Source organism: Botrytis byssoidea (assembly GCF_014898295.1).
Source record: "Botrytis byssoidea strain MUCL 94 chromosome Unknown BBYS_002, whole genome shotgun sequence".
NCBI lineage: Eukaryota > Fungi > Ascomycota > Leotiomycetes > Helotiales > Sclerotiniaceae > Botrytis > Botrytis byssoidea.
The window spans coordinates 771,553-788,631 of NW_024065843.1; the positions used below are offsets into that span (position 1 = coordinate 771,553).

The 17,079-nt window shown below is 43.4% G+C and overlaps 5 protein-coding genes across 5 annotated transcripts; 2 read left to right on the top strand and 3 right to left on the bottom strand.

Annotated features, from left to right (window-relative positions):
- Positions 1–1,493: 1,493 nt before the first annotated feature.
- On the bottom strand, positions 1,494–3,249 carry EAE97_001018 (uncharacterized protein; the record flags this gene model as incomplete). The annotated part of the gene is made up of 2 exons (XM_038871528.1): positions 1,494–2,357; positions 2,416–3,249. 2 exons carry the CDS (start codon positions 3,247–3,249, stop codon positions 1,494–1,496), a joined length of 1,698 nt encoding a protein of 565 aa, XP_038737429.1.
- Positions 3,250–4,223: 974 nt separating this feature from the next.
- On the bottom strand, positions 4,224–8,431 carry EAE97_001019 (uncharacterized protein; the record flags this gene model as incomplete). Its single annotated transcript, XM_038871529.1, has 4 exons — positions 4,224–4,835; positions 5,480–6,142; positions 6,193–7,713; positions 7,766–8,431. The coding sequence occupies 4 exons, from the start codon at positions 8,429–8,431 to the stop codon at positions 4,224–4,226; spliced, it is 3,462 nt and encodes a 1,153-aa protein (XP_038737430.1).
- A 1,626-nt stretch (positions 8,432–10,057) lies between these two features.
- On the top strand, positions 10,058–10,924 carry EAE97_001020 (uncharacterized protein; the record flags this gene model as incomplete). The annotated part of the gene is made up of 2 exons (XM_038871530.1): positions 10,058–10,276; positions 10,349–10,924. Exons 1-2 carry the CDS (start codon positions 10,211–10,213, stop codon positions 10,922–10,924), a joined length of 642 nt encoding a protein of 213 aa, XP_038737431.1. The 5' UTR covers positions 10,058–10,210.
- A 390-nt stretch (positions 10,925–11,314) lies between these two features.
- Positions 11,315–12,862, bottom strand: EAE97_001021 (uncharacterized protein; the record flags this gene model as incomplete). Its single annotated transcript, XM_038871531.1, has 2 exons — positions 11,315–12,541; positions 12,785–12,862. 2 exons carry the CDS (start codon positions 12,860–12,862, stop codon positions 11,315–11,317), a joined length of 1,305 nt encoding a protein of 434 aa, XP_038737432.1.
- Positions 12,863–15,854: 2,992 nt separating this feature from the next.
- EAE97_001022 (uncharacterized protein) lies at positions 15,855–16,799 on the top strand (the record flags this gene model as incomplete). The annotated part of the gene is made up of 1 exon (XM_038871532.1): positions 15,855–16,799. The coding sequence occupies one exon, from the start codon at positions 15,855–15,857 to the stop codon at positions 16,797–16,799; it is 945 nt and encodes a 314-aa protein (XP_038737433.1).
- Between the last annotated feature and the right edge of the window lie 280 nt (positions 16,800–17,079).

Consider the following 17,079-nt stretch of genomic DNA (forward strand, 5'->3'; position numbering starts at 1 on the left):
AAAGAAGAACGGAGAAAGAAGAGAAGTAAAGAGACAAGCACCTTAGCTTGCATGAATAACTTATTAATTTATAGAAATAAGGTTCTCAAATGACATATGGCTATGCGGTTCACCAACAAACGGACTTTGTGCCTCTCTATCTTATCTTTTTTTCTTTTTCATACTATACCGAGCCGTCCTACCTTCTCTCGTCCGAGGTCAAGAAACTATCAGCACCTATCAAATATCAGATTTCACATTTTCCAGTTCTTCTTTTTCCTTCTAGCTTTCACCCTGCATTGAACAGATGCAACCTCTCCCACCCCCTTTTTCCCTTCTACACAACGTAGAAAGTCTTCGCTCCCGCTACAACTTCAGAGTCAACGATGGAACCCGTCTGGACTCTGGTAAACGTACCCGCTGGAGACCCGCTGTCCCAATTACCATTCTTACGTACGTACGCGGCACCTCAATAATAGTATGATACGCATATCAAAGGATCTGTGCATACGTTAAGCGCAGTTTAGTTTCGAACTCTAATCGGCGACCACGGATCAACCCGCATCTTGTACCTTTCTTACCTGGGATTAGTATTTCATTGGTCAAGTTTTGCATTTAAATGTTATGTCTCGGGTGGCGACATAGTGGAGCCAATTAGATGAATTTATTAACTATAAAAAGCTGTTTGGGATCAGAAAACACATCGATGAGTAGCCATTCCTCAGGCTTCCAAAACTGCTCAATTGAAATTTCATCTTCATAATGCGATTTGCCGAATGTCGGGAGTTATATGTGGCGCTATTCCCAGTTACCTGACCACTGATCCATGCTTCCGTGACCATTTATCCCAATTTGTACCAGGAAATTGCGTTCGAAAGGTCGGAGAGAGGAAGCGAGAAGAACAAGCTCTCACTGTCCGCCGCGGAAAGTGTACCTCTTGTATAGTCTGGGAACTTATTCCAAGTTTGCGTAATTTAAGCAGGATTTGATCATCCGCAGGGGTCCATGAGAGCCGGCTGGGTTTCATCGCGATCCCTGAATATGCTGGCTGTCCAGGAGGTTCTGTTGGCTTTCTGGTCTGTGAACGTCCAACGACTACAGGGGCATTCGGGAGTTGGTTCCAGCGCTTCCAACGTCCTAAAAGACCTGGGCATATTTGTAAAACTTTTGGGGGTTGGCGATTCAGCAGTAAACTAACGCCCATCGAAGAGCTGGCGACCGCTGTGATGACGGGTGTGGTGACTGCCCAGACCTTTCTGTTTGATTCCATACCGACATTCGAAAATGAAGTTTTGACGGAGCTTGAGAAAATTTATGTAATTGGATTTGTAGCATGGTCTGGAACTGTCTGAAGCTGTGATGTGTGTATGATGCATAGAGCTTCTGAAGTAATATGAGGTGTATGTAAACAGCCGTCTTATAAGGACCCCATCCACCACTCCTTCCAATTCCAGGTATTGTATCTCCCAACATGGAAGATGCTCTCGTTGCAGAATCATGAATGGAAGTTACACTTATGGCTGTTTCTCTCCAAACAAATCATTCCAGAATTCCTTGAAACCATATAAGGGTCTCTTAGAATCATAGACATTAACTTTGTCCGACCCGAATCGTTCCATAATACCACCAGGACGATGTCCAATCTTTTCAACCAGCTCCTTGGCTGGCCTAGTCGCTCTTTCCTTGATAGCTGCAGCTAGTTGGGGTGCAACATCTGCATAGCATGATTGCAGTTCACGTTCTAGTGAAAAGTACGGCTTCTTCGCAAGATCTGGTGCCATGAGATTGTAAGATCTCGTTTTACTATTCAGATCAGTAATGGCCAACTTGAGATATGATTGTTCGGATTCCTCCCAGGATGGTATTCGAAATGGTGGAGGGAGTGCTGCAGATGTTTGTTCAGAAGCCGGCTGCCTGTTCATCTCAAGAGGGCTAATTTTTCCAATGTCAATCTCATCCTCTTTTGTTTCCGCAAGAATTTGAATGACTGGATCTCCAGTAGACGAAGACGGAACTTCTTGTACGATTTTCACCATAACTGGATCGTCTGTAGTATTTGTAGGAACAGATATCTGCTCCACTGCTCGCTTCTTCGGGTTATGGACAGCTTCAGATTGTGCATATATCTCTGCAGTTCTCATTTGCTCCTGCAAGGTACCACCTCGACTCGCAATCGTTCTTGCAGCATGTCGTTTCCAATCATTCCGTAATCTGGTCCTGAAAACGTTTGCAGTTTTGACGAGCTCTTGTTGTTTCTCTATCCATGGTGGCACAATATCTTGTCGCTGTATCATCTTGTTCATGATGTATTCGGTTGTATCAATAAATGGATTATCGGCTCTTGCATCTCTCTCTATTGCCTTTCCCCTAGGAATATTCTGCGAATAAGAGATTAGTACTATAACATCTCAAGGTAGTCACGAATCTTAGACTCACCTTAAACTGACCACGAGCAATGGCATCTTCAATTCTCTCATTGGCCAAAGCAGCCAAACCTCTGATTGAATTCGGCATCGGTCTTGCACCAGGCGAGAATCTTTCTTTAAGCTCCTTTCTAAACTCCTCCCTCTCTCGCTCGCTCATTTGGCTATCCTTAGAAATGGTATAGATTGACGTTTTATCCCTCGCATTTGCTAACCTTTCGCCAGGTCTCTGTTTAGGCTGTTTCGTCAATCTCAAATCCACAATTGGTGATGGAATCTTTCCTGGCCCTCGTAAACCAGGACTCAGTGGTTTCCTAGCATCATCCAACATCCGCAGAACCGTATCCTCAGATGCTTCTTGCCCGGTCCATGCTTGCCCTGTGGCAATATCCCGGGACCCACGACCAATATTTGATGCGAAGCTTGCTTCCGTGAAAGCAGAGACATTCTCCGATTTGAACTTTGAAGCTTCTACTCTTTCAAGTAATCTTGCCTTCAGTTCTTCGGAGAAGCCCGCCTCTTCCACAGCTTTTCGTCCGGCTCGACCACCTTCTAACAGAGCATCTTCAGTAGCTTCCAAGAGACGCCTTGACATTGCCCCTAGCTCCTTTTCCGCTCCTTTCTTTTCCGAATCATTATTGGAGGCCTGCTTCAATATCTGAGCTTCAATCGAAGCTTGATCCTCCGAATCTTTCCTTACTTTGCCAGCATCTTCGCCTCGGAGTGGCGACGCTTGTGAGAATTGTCGAGAAGCATTATTATGCAAGTTTGACACTGCATTTTGCTGCTTTATAGCTCGCAGACAGAGAGCACATTTAAATGTAGATTGTGATACTAAGCGGTGCATGTAGAAAAGTATAGAAAGAAACTGTATGAAGGTGAATTCATGGTGGCATACGATGTTTATAATATCAACACTATAGGTAACGTGGTTTATCATCGAGTGGACCATATCATCGAGTGGGCCACTTCAAAATACATCAAAATTAAGGCTTTTTGAATATTCGTATTTTAATAACTAATCATTATTTTAGAAAAAGAAAAAAAGATTAAATAATAATAAAAGATTAGTTTTCTAAAAATCTAGTTTTTATATAAATATTTTCATTTTATATTAAAAAAAGTGAAAATTGTCACGATTTTTATTACAAAAAAATATTCCTAATAATAATTCTTATATTAATTTGAATTTCTAATAAATAATGAGATTTTTGTAATATTTATATAATTAAATTTCATAGTTTTAATTTTTAAAAAATTCTATCAATAAATAAAGAAAGTGTATGGTTATATATAAACGAATTTTGTATGTAAAAATGATGGCCCACTCGATGATATAGTCCACTGGATGATAAATCACGTTAACCTTACCCTGTAGATTTTAGTCTGACGGCGATAAGATAAGAAACCCGAGTTCCAAGAGACTCGATAATTAGCGGTGTTATTAGTAGGACTACCTCATCATGCTGCCATTAACTTATCAACATTTCTCTTCCAAACCTCGCACTCAATTTTGCAAAACGTGATCAATCATGCATACAAATAACTATCTATACACTTCTCTCATCCTCCGTCCTTCATTTCCCATTTATCAAATGTCCCTATCCTAAGCCCTTTCAGTCCATATCATCTGATCTCATCATCTCACCCAAATCAATTATAGCAAAGGAGAAACTTGCTGGATAATGCCACCTCCGCAACCCTTACTGATCGTAGTCTCGCATAATATCGTACACATATTTCATCCACTCATGCCTTCATCAGATATCCGCCCATCCATGCACCGCATCCGTCCATTTAATCAATCCAATTCGACGGAGTCTACTCTTTCTTACTTTCTTCCTGCATCTCCGCATGCTGAACATGCACTAACTCTCCATCATCCACTTCCTCGGCTTTTAACCTCGTGTCTTCCTTTAGACCTTTACTCGCACCCCCGCTTCCACTTCCACTCTCAATTTCACCTTCACCCGCCTCCTCTACCATTCCCACATGCACAACCTCATCATCGTCAGCCCCGACTCCTCCAATCCCACCAGCCCTACCATCATACTCATCCTCATCCTCCAAACTCGTTCTCCTCTTCGCTTCCCTTGTGATACTAACCCCCACCCCATCATCATTGTCAAAACTATCCTCAAACCCACTTCTACCAAACCCACCTTCGTCGTCATCACTGCTTCCCTCCTCGTCCTCATCATCTTCGCCCTCTACCTGAAAGGGGTTGACTCCCTTTGATTCCTTCTCCTCGCCTTCAACTTTCTCCCCATTCGCCAATTTCTGCTTGCTATGCAGCGCCAATCTCGCAGCCAATTGTCTTCTAGCGCGGCTTGGTGGGATATTGAGGGGGGGTGGAGGTGGCGGTGGTGCTGAAGGAGGTGAGAGATCCGAGGTAGATGTTGTAGTTGAGGGTGTGGTGATATAGCGAGAGAACTAGATGTAATCACATTAGCATATATTTTGGTACGATATGTTCATTTGAGAATTAATGCATATTCCAAAGGGGGAAAACTAAGCGGCGGATAAAAGCAATTGGGTAAATAGCAAATAAATGACGGGTCCAGATGAGAGTAGATAGTTGGCCCACCCACTAGGGAGCATCGTTAAAAAAAGATTTGCGGACACTAATCACTGATTACAACACCAGATCGACATCACAGCTGTCACCACCACCAACCATATCAGAAAAGGAGGTAAAAGGATTATATCTCAAAAAATTGAATCTCTTTCTCTTGATTTAAGGAAAGAGAAAACTCCAACAATACTCCTCATTTCATACCAACATTAATGTCTTCTAAATTTCTGAAGCCAGAAACAACAAGCCCCAAAGATCTAAAAACGCCACTTGTAATGTTGTTTGGGAATAAAGAGCGAGCCAGAAAAGTCGTACTGTACAGGAAGAAAGGAAGACAACATGTGTTTTTTACTGATTAAGAACTACCCTGATCAAAATCCTCGTCCTTCTCTTGAGGAAACAGAGGTGATTCACGATCGAGTTGCTCCAAATATTCATAATCAACGTCCAGGTCGTCAAATTTATCAAGATTGGGGGCTGATGGAGGAACAGAATGACCCACTTCTGCCGATGTACCACCACTATTCTTTCCTTCCTCGTCATTATCTTCTTCCATTTCATCATCTTCTTCATCACTAGAACTTCCAAAGCCGCTCAGTAATGTACCCCCAGTGATGAAGTTGTTGCCATTCCCATTGTTGTTAGCAAGTTCAATGCTGTCGAGACCTGTCGACCCATTAAGGCCTGCGTCGGCGAGAGCAGACGATGCGTTTCCAAAATTATTGGCTGCGTTTACCGCATTCATGACTGCTTGTCGTGGGCCAACTGCCATATCTGGTCTGACTCCCCCGAGAATTGCATTATCCCGTTCCCGAGTTTCTGCCAGAGTGACCTCCACATATGGGATCCAATTACCGTTCATGACCCTCTCCAACACAGAGTCCGATAGGAGCTCGGGAGGATGTCGCTCTGTAAATTTAACAACCTCTTCGGCGATGAGTGTAAGATGGCCCATGTAACCAAGTCGCATCTTATTCTTTTCTTGTGCCTCGTCACTCTTCTTTTGCCCATCAACGATTCTCATTGTGATGTCTCCAGTCTCGAAGAGGTCGATTGCAAGTGATCGATTGTATCCACGATCCATGGGTCCATTAAATACTTGTTGTACAACGTCATATACGACATTATGTAAGAAGTTGTTCCAAGGAAATCGAAAGAAGAAATCCTACACTAATTAATTCAGGTACTCAAATATGATGTGTGGTGAAAACTTACTAAGATAGTTGGTACAACTTTATGTTCAACAAATTGCATTTTGAGATAATCTCCAACTACAGGAGCACCTGCAGTCTCTACAGTTTGGTCTTGAGAAGGCTCCCCCGTGTTACCCATCAGTACGGAATTGTTACCTTCGCCAGCATCGCGCATAGTAGTATCGATGCTGTCAAGACTCATGTTACCATCCCCAGGAACGGCGGCTGATGTATCGTTAGTCGCTTCTGTTGATCCTGCTTTCTTGGAGAACAAAGGTGCGGGGGTATCTTCTGGAAGTGGAATGACCTCTGCAGCATGAGGAACTTCTTCTGTGGGCACTGAAGATTCAGTAGGTGGTTCCAAAGCTACGCTCTGGCTTTCAGGGGAGCCCTCTGAGGAAGCGGGGGTATGTTTGTGGGAACCATCAGAAGAGTCTTCAGTATCATCGAGAATAGTAGCGTCGATGGAGGGAGGAGGGGAGGTCATAGTTGTATCCTCGTCAGTAAAGCCTAAAGAGCCAACTTGTTGAGAAAGTTCCTTGGTTGGAGAAAGAGGAAGGACAGTCATCTCTGGTTCTTGTAACGTATGCTCATCGGACAGCGGTTGTAGTCTTGGCGAGCTTAAAGGTTCATCAACGAATTCCTCGTCATCCTTGTCAAGGAAAGAAACAGACGGCTGGGTGGAAGTAAGTAAAGATTCTTCGTGTTCATGTTTCTCATCAAAATCGTCCTTGGCGTCATCGCCAAGTTCTGTTGCATGCGTAACTTCTTCAAATCCATCATCATCGGAGGCATTTTGAACCTCCAGTTTCCTAGAACCATCTGGGGAACCTAGTCGTGTTTGTGTTGAGGATTTCATCGTAAGGTCATCTTCGGACATTAGGGCATTTGGCGATGGGTTCAATTTACCCTCGGCCTTCAATCGTTCTCTCTCCACATCGCGCGCCTTGACAAATTCTTCACTGCCGACTTCATTCAGCAAGCCCATGTTGCTGCAGTGCAAAAGTTCAGCCATGAGCTCGCAAGTCTTAAATCTGTCAAATCCGAGAGGCTCAATTTTTCCACCAAAAGCAGCACTCAGCTCTTTTCTTTGAATTGTTACAGGGCCATCGCCTCCTCCAACAGTATGATTGGGACTGAGGATGAGTTCCATAAAGTCGGGGACATGTTTGGCAAACATGCGTAAGAGGGTTCCGAGATATATAGGATCGCGGCTGGATGGTACTGCATTTGCCTCAGCTCCAACCTCTGGATCATAATCGGAGTTGTTCTTTCGAATAACTTCAATAACGATGCCAACTCCAACAGTCAACGGATTTCCACCCTTAAGCATGTCGGAGATCAACTTTTCAATGCATTGCTGAGAGACAAGTTGGCGAGTGAGCTCATTTGGCCCTATGCATGACTGCTCGTTTTGTGATGCATTTGCTGAAATAGTGATGATCGCCTTGAGAAAGTCACCGGCCGAAGTTTGTGTGGCCCAGCTGTGTTCGGAGGATAGAAAAGATAGAAGAATTGGCATCAAGTCTTGCGAATGCAGCCACTAGTTCAAGAATTAGCAGATATAAGTAAAATTGGAGAGATTGGGAACATACATCAACAATTCCTGCACCTCCCTCCGCTTTCTCCAAACTAATTATTTTCAAAAGAAGATCCATAATCATAGGAGAATCTACATGCTGAAGCATGCTCTTAACTGTGCCGTCTATTGACTTGAGCAAATCAAGCATTTCCTCAGTCTTTTTATCTAAAAGAGCCTCATTGACTTTTGTGAAATAACTGGCTTGTAAAGGATCCAAAGGCGCAGGAAGTTTCAAGAACTCCCAAAACTTGCGCAACAGAGGCTGATTCTCCATCAAAGCCTCACAGATTGACCAGTTGTCTGAGGATAGGACTTCGGCTGCGACGTAAGCATAGCGGGTCCGTTTCTTTTCTTTTTCTTCGTCGGCATCTTCAAAGGACTGGCGAGAAAGTGAGAATGATCGAGTTTTGCCCTTTGAGTTTGGTGAGCCTGACTTTTCCGTCGATTCTGCCCCAGCGTCTTCTGATGCGATAGTCCCCGATTTAGGAGCCACAACATATTCCAGGAGCCTTGCTAGAATTTTATCTTCCCGTAAGTATTCGATCAACTTTGAGTTGTGTTGTTTTAGTTCTTGTATGAGATCGCTCTCATCCAACAATTGCTCTAGGGTAACATCTTCTTTGTCGAGCAGAGTATCGATAGTAGAAATGTTGGCATATCCGCCGAATCGCCAGAACATGATGAATTATGTAACAGGGCTCGTCTGCCACCAAGGGAATGGTGGTAGAACAAGATCTGGGTATTGTTTTTATGTTCGTATCTTGAGATTAATCATGCGAATCAATCGCTGAAGAGCCGCAGGTATGATGTACTGCTCCCCACAAGGGAAAAAAAGGTGGTTGTATGGAAATGGTTCCCGCCTGCAGATACGCACTTTTTATCTGTAATGTCGTATCGTATCGTATCGTGTTTCGTAAAGATTCAATGATCGTAAATATGACTATAAATAAAGATGTGAGGTCAGTGATAATGCTTTAGAAGTGGATAATCATGTACCATCCGCAAATTGAAGAATAGAGGAGAGGATTGTGTGGCTAGTCGGTGAATGGTGCCTTAATTTGGGCGCGCGACTCTCTCAGCCCTGCGCTTCCGCAAGCCATTCATTGTAGTTGCTGTGAATAATGTAAATAATGGTAAAAAGAGAACTTACGGCATATATTTTTCTGTATTCTGTATTTCAATATCAATTGTACTTTATTTGTACAATGTGAATTGTGAAGTGATCTTCTCCTCAACTAAGCTCCTCCTCCCATTTGACTAAGCAAGAGGCCAAAAGAGTAGGATCAATTGTTGCTGTTGTGGAAAGGATCTGTTTATGTATTGCGAGGTAAATTGTCAAGAGGTTTTGGGCTGGATGGATATCGCCAATCTTGACTAGAGGATGGATTCAAGAGATATCTTGACGGATAAACTCAACCAACCAATAGACTGACAATTTTCTAAATAAAAAGGGTATCTCAAGAACAAGAAACAAGAAAGGTATTTTTTTGAATGGAAGCACAAATAGGAATTTGTTGATCAAGTAGGTACTCTCGCTCTCTCTCTCTTATTGTTAAAAAATCAGAAAATCTTGGTCTGTCCTAGAGGGCAAGGAGGCAAGGCAGGTCGATGGTGGGGTTCAAAGTGGTTTGGGTCTCTTTGTGGTCTTGTCTTTTTTCTTACTTGATCAATTTTCCACTTCTGGGCGTAAAAGTTCGTTGAAGTTTGGGAAGATAGGGAAGTTAGTTGAGTGGGTACAAGTTGATGTGATTACTTTTTCTGCCTTGCCTTGCTCGAGCCTTTTGAAATTAGGTGGTATCAGGGACCTTTCTGCTATGATCACCAAGAAGTCCGACTCATTTTACAAGAGATGAGAATCATGAGATAGGGAAAACCAATAGCGACCTGGGTAGGGAGTAGGGAGTAGGGAGTAGGTACCGGTAGGTTGTTGATTCAAGCCCCTCACTCATATGTGTGTGTGATCGATCTATGGTGAATACTGGGTATGTATGGAGTATGGAGTTTGTGTATAGATAAATATAGCGATTCATTATCTCGCAATCCATATACCACTTCATACCTATACATGGCTATGTACTACACCTTCCTTCGACTTGATTCACCCCAAGTAACCAACTGACAACGTGTCTTGCATATGTCTGATAGGGAAATGATGAAAAGATGGAAAGGATATGAATGATGAGATTAAATCCCAGCTAAATGCCACGTGATGACCCGATAAAGATAAATGGCCAATTAACCGAGAACAAACCCCGGCTCAGATTTGATACCAATGACGAATAACCAGCATGTTTCCGAACAAGCAAATCAATCATCACACTACAGCAGCCTGGACCTTCAAGACTACCTTCCTACCTAATCAATCATAATTCATAATTGAGACATCTAATTCCTGCACAATATTCATTGCAAAACACAAATTTGAAAAACTTCAACACATTCTCACCATACCATCAAGATGAACAGATTATTCGGCGCAAAGTCTTCAACCCCCAAACCAACCCTCAGTTCTGCGATTTCAAATGTACATTGACCTTTCCCTCTCCCCTCATCCTCATTCTCCATGCCATACCCCGACTAACCTCCCCTCTACTAGGTCGACGAACGCATCTCCTCCCTCGACGTCAAACTCGCCTCCATAAACGCCGAACTCACCTCGTACCAAACCAAGCTCTCCAAGATGCGCGACGGCCCGGGCAAAACCGCCATCAAACAGAAAGCACTCAAAGTTTTGCAACGCCGCAAAATGTACGAAGGCCAGCGCGACCAACTTCAGCAGCAATCCTACAACATGGAAAGCGCAGCCATGATGCAAGATAATCTGCAAAACGTCATGACGACCGTGTCGACACTCAAGTCGACGAATGCGGCCCTGAAAAAACAATATGGCAAGATTGATATCGATAAGATTGAGAGGATGCAGGATGAGATGGCGGATTTGATGGAGGTGGGAAATGAGATTCAGGAGAGTATTAGTAGGAGTTATGATTTACCTGAGGAGGTGGATGAGGCGGAGCTGGATGCGGAGTTGGAGGCGCTGGGGGAGGAGGCGGAGCTGGAGGGTTTGGGGGGCATGGCGGAGGGGACACCGAGTTTTATGGTAGATGAGGTGCCGAGTTTTATTGATGAGCCGCCACAAAAGGTGGGTGAGGTTAAGGAAGCTGCTACTTGAGGTTGGTCAATAAGGAAGGGGAGGAGGACACATGAATATTATTTGAAGGTTTCGAAGTAAGTAGAGCGAAGGTTGCTATCACAGCTTCGTTATTTCACGATCATGTTGCAGTGATTGTAGCGAGAGTTGTTGGGTTTATCGGCATTGGAATTCTCCATATTTATTCTGCGGCGTTAATAAGGAAAGTTTGAGGAGTACACCACGGATTCTTAAGCAAGTATGGGGGGTATTATTCGATATAAACACAAACTATCCAATCAACACTTAACTAGTCACACCCATGCATGCCCGCTGATTTACCAAAGTACGCCTGATTAATGCAACAAAAGCCTTCCAACTGGTATCTCCAACGCCAATTCTCAAATGCATGCACGTAATTCCAAAAACTCCTCATGATGCGCCACTGATAAAATCCACACTCATCGTCTTTCCACCCCTCCATTCCCTCCCCAAAACAACTTCTATAGGCCACGCCGTCCATTGCTCCCATCCAGGCCCCAACTCATCCAAAGTAGTCTGCAACAAATTCTTCCCCTTCCCACTCATCCACGATACATGTGATACACGATGTATACACACACAATAACATGCCACGATTAATAACGCTTCTTTCACTCTCCTAGACAGCATCGCCTCCATCTCATCGGTGATGGAAGAAAACCAACTCATAACCACACTCAGGGGTGAAGGTGCATTAGGTGCTCTCAGGAGTCCAAAAACTCGTTTCAACATATCGAGTCCATGATCCAAATGTTGTCGCTCTTCGAGCGAAAGGTCGCATGCAGAAGTACTAGACCACGCGCTTGCTAGCGAAGAGACATGGGAATCGTCGACTGGGTCGAGGGGTGGGATATAATCTCGTTGAAAATCAATCCAAGGGTCGAATAGCACTTTGAACGGACCGCGAGACAGATTCTCCCAAGTACTCTTGAGTATGAAATTGGAACCTCGGTAAAGCTTCACCCATTGCGAGTGAGGGAATGTACTTTCATTTTCGGCACAATCGGGTCCAAAGAACAGACGATTGGGCAGATTGGAATCTTGTGATGTCCAGGCAAATGTAAACATGATGGTCGTGAAGGCGAAACATGCTTGAAAGTTTTCGGCCGTGAGATCCGAAATCGCAGATTGAAATAGTTGGAGAGCGGCAGTCAGGTGAGTAGTTGATGCTCCGTGATAGTAAGCAGCTTTGAGGGGCCGAGCATATGATAATTGCAAGGCGGCCAAAGCAAGAATTTCATGCATGAGAAATGGAAACTGAAAAGCTAGTTCGACAACAGTTGTTCTATAGAGTTCTTGGCCAGTAGCAAAGTCGACGAAATCTGAAACGCCATACATGGTGTAATAATGAAGTAGTTCCATATCAAGGATAGAAAAGGAATAATTTGAAGCGGGCAGAGATGGAGCAGGCGAAACAACCGATCTAGGACTCAATTCAACTCTTGAAGGTGAGAGATCAGACGCTGGTGATTTTGACTTTGAGCCTTGTCGCATCATCGTACTACACTGAATCTCGTGACTATGAAGACTCTTCATGGGATGTGTACGCAAATAAGAGCATTCTGAACCTGAGCCATAACTTTGACATTTCTGACATGATGGTTTTTTCTCATCACACTTTTTAATATGTCGGTCAGCTGAATCCTTAAAAAAAAAAATTAATTTGGGGAAAATTGGAGAAAAAACATGTAATGAGCAATGTGGGTGCAACGCCGAGAACCCCATTGAGAAGATTGTGTCTACCAGAGAGCTTTTCATGACAGAGACTAGGATGTTCTATTGGTGCAGCAATGATATATGCAGACCTGCAATATATGGAAATGAATTCGCTCGAAACGAAAGCAAGAAAAGCATACGTACCTTGACCTTTCTTGATTTGCATTGAAGACATCCGGTTCGACTCTTGTGATGTGGTCTTCGTGGACGGATCACATCCATCATGCCCAATTCTTTCAGATCTCTGAACAAAACACCAAAATGCAAGAAAGCGAAGAGAAATGTAACTATCGAGAGTGAAAGATGCGGTGCGAAGCCTCTTAGCAATACCAAATATGAGTTACTATTTAAAGCGTCGTATTGGTAGGGAGGTCGAGTACGAGAAAGGTCAGAGGAATAAAAATGTTTAGACTGGAATCCAGAAATGGGTAGGTACTAGGTAGGGAATGAATGAATGAATGAGTGAAGACGACACGAGCCACCCCAAAACCTTGTCAATTTTATCTTGTACTACCGAGGTGAACATTAGGGAATTCCATTGGTCATTGGACCGGCAAGTACGAGGCTGAATAAATAATTGGATCGCTCATCTGGATTTTGTATGTACGAAGTACTAGGTAGGTGTTAATATGTATGTGTGAAAGTACTAGGTAGATAGCTAGGAAGGTCGCTAGGAAGGTATTGTATATTGTATATTGTATTTTAGGAAATCGGAGATTATCGAGATTATATCATCATATAAATCGGGTCCCCCATATTACCTACGAGCCTATCCTCCTACCCTCCTACCCTCCTACCCTCCTACCCTCCTACCCTTCTACTACCTAACATGGGTCTCTACTCGAGTAATGAATGCATGTCGTGACTGAAACCTCTCGGATACAATTCATTCATTCTTTAATTTGACACTTGTAGATTGTAATAGGAATGCGAATTAATTTACTCGAGGCCAAACTTTGATCTCGGTATGACCTGATTTCGCTAACTCAAACAAAAAGTCTTCTCGATCCTCGACTGCCAATTCTCTTCTTCCTGCCGCACGATGATGGTTACGAATATACGATATATACGATATCGATATCGCAAGTTTTCTGGTGGGTGACTATTCTCGGGCTGTGTCATCCCTGCCTCCTGCCTGTCTACCTTCGTACTTCGTAACGCAGCCAAACGGAGAATATTGCAAAAGCCCGGCAGCTATGCAGAGTTTATATATAGGAATTAGCCTATCAGGTCGCCATAAGTTCGGTCATACATTTTCACTCTGGAGTCTGGCTCGTCTGGATAGATTCAAAACTCGGGGTTTTTTGTCCCTTTCCCTTTCCAATCCCAAGGTTTTCCGGTTTGTCCATTTAGCTGTTACAGTACTACTCACTGTACCCCATCATGACTATGTGGGTATCAGCTATCAGCCTCAATTGGCGGCAAAATGACGTGTAGAAATGAGCGCGTGACTTCATCATTTGATTGTGTAGGTATTCCATTTTCATCCAGGATTCAGGATTCAGGAATCAGAAATCATGGCAGTCAGTCTCATGAAGTCGCTCTGGAGTCAGCAGCAGTGTCCCAGAATTCTTGAAATCTTCAATTTCCAAAGCACTGGCTTTTTTCTACGCACTTGTTACTGCCATCGACTAATTTCATTTCTTTGCGAAATACTTTGCTGATTGAAATCTCCTAACATTATCGGTATAGTTTGCTCATGGTTTCGTCAGAAATCACCTTACTGACCAACCCATTATGAACAGGAGTCAATATTTTCCATAGTTGAACCGAGAGATCACTAGGAGGATAACTTAGGCGACCCTATTACTCTCTGCTGCACTTTCCTTACATACCTACCACTTAATTTGTTTCGCTCTTGTCAAAAGAAATTTTGACTTGAGTCTACTCTTGCCGCACATACCATTTCTGTTCTCATCATAACGTATGTTTTGGCACCTAGCGGCTGTACATCCAAACAACATATCTAGTGGTTATTTTCAAATATTTTTGTTTAGACGCATATTTCATTTTCGGTCGCGAATATTGGGCAAGAAGAGCTAGATAGGTCCATCATTAAGCAAGTGCTCCGAATGTGCCTTGAGGTTGGAGATCTAGCATCTCAATTCATTCCGCCCCGACAATGCTCAATAACTACCCCAGTAGTGAAACTCATAACCAGACTGTAGACTCTTCTTAAATCGTGTGGAGAGTGGGTGTCGATATTCAAGATTTTCTACAAAGACTCAATTTACTTTCGTTCGTTTCTTTCCGTGATTTCATTCTGAAGAGTGTGGAATCTAAAGTACGTTCTGAGCGCGGGTCATGCCTGAATAATGGATCCACCCGTACATGACCACCTGTCAGAATATCACGGATGTCCATATACACTCTAATCGAACGCAGTTGAGAATTCTCTTGAAACAGTCTTATTATTTTCATATAGCGTAGTAGGTGTATACATGGCATTACAGAATTATGTAATCTTACACCAGTCTCAATAACTAAAGGACGACTTTTCTTTAATCCTCGTTTGATTTTATGCGAGGAATTTGGAAGAGGAGGAGACGCAGGGAAGCGGTTAATTGAGAACGACTGTTCGCAGGCGATTCTCGTTCTTGCGTATTCCTTTTACACAAAGTAATCTATTCTGCGGAAAAAAGTTATTTACAGATCGAGTATGCATTGATTCAAGTGAAGGATCCAGTACGTTGTAAGGTATGCGTAATGTTGGCGCCAATCAAACTAAGCGCACAACAAACATTCAATCGAGGGATTAAGCGACCTGAGATACGTCCAGCGCTTAGCTGTAGGACGACTGACACCCCATCGTTCGCCACAAGTTTGAAGTCTTTGTAGATCACTTATTTATGAGTATATATGGTGGCCGTTTCTGGTCGAAGGACGATGGCTGAGACGGTCTGAAATGGCCTTTATTGTGTATGTATGGACTCATATTGGAGTCGAAGATCAAGGCAGACCTTTGCAGGGCAAGGTTTCAGACAGCTGATCTGTTGGTAAATGAATGCATATATTTGCGTCATTCCTTGACTGCTCCATTTTCTTCAAAGCTAATGTTGAAGCTGGTTTCAAGGGAAAGCTCGACTTCTTATTATTTCTCTCCGAGTTCCTTTTTTCTGTCTCTTCCATTTGTGTTATCTGCTTTAAGTCACTGGTTCTAGAAGCAAATCCAAATATACACAATAATCCACACACATCTCCCGTCTTATTCAAAATGCACACCCTCACCAACTTCATCCATTACCTTCCTCTCCTCGCCCTTCTTCACCCTCGCGTCTCTGTCCTCGCACATTCACCCTCCCAGGCCCCACTCACATCACCCGAAAAATGCATCTCCTACTCTGCTACTTTCCTAACCCCCTACACGTCCGGTGCCCTCGAACCGCACGCTTCTGCAAAACTCCCCGGTTTCTGCGAAGGGATTGATGAGCCCGTTGCCCTCCATCCAAATATCGTTGATGACTGGGGATATGTGTACGATTTCAGTTCCGGGTGTGGATGTGATGGTGTAGGAGGCGATGGAAGTGAAAGATTCTGGGTATATTTCCCTGTTGAGATTAACAGTATTGAGAAAGATAAACAAAAACACATCTTCGCGTCCCCGGGCCATGCAAACGAGGAACTCAAGAAGAAGAATCGAAAGAAGAAGTGTCATGGTAAAAACGAGAAGACGGAAGAAGAAATGGAAATAGAGATCATGGAACCCTGGATTCTACACGCCGAAGGATGTGAGGATAATAGAGGCGATGCGGAAATCAATGGAGGACTAGGAACGTGTGAAGAGGGGATTCTGAGAACGTGGCAGATGGGGGTTAGTAGAGAGGACTGGAGAGAGATGAGAAGTGATGGAGGAATGGTTTGGATTGTTGAGGGATGGGATAAGTGTGAGGAGTTGGAGGGGAGATTGGGACATGTGGAAGAGGAAGAGGAAGATATTGAAGAGGAGGTGATTGAATTTGAGGTTGAGTTTGAAATCGAGGAGGAGATTGAGTATGAGGTTGAATTCGAAATTGAATTTGTAGAGGAGGGAGTGGATGATGATAATGATGATGGCATCGAGTATGAGCTCGAATTTGAGATTGAAATCGTGGATGTAGAAGATGATGTTGAGGAGGAGGAGGAACAGGAGAAGGTAGAGATACTAGACTTCGAACTTTAGACATAGGTCATTGAGGGAGGGGTCAGAAGGGTAACAACGATCTTTATATCATGAAATAACAAATACAGCCATTATTCAACCACAAATACATCGAGTATTTAATACCATTACTATAACAAGTCACTATTCTAAAAAGTTACAAAGTAGATCAAAAATCCTAACGTAAGGTAAAGCAATTGAGAAACATGAACTCTCAATCCCCCCAGAAACCCAGAAATCCATAACCCCAGATATCAAATTCCCCTTTACTCCCTTCCCTTCCCCTCCATTACAAACCTCC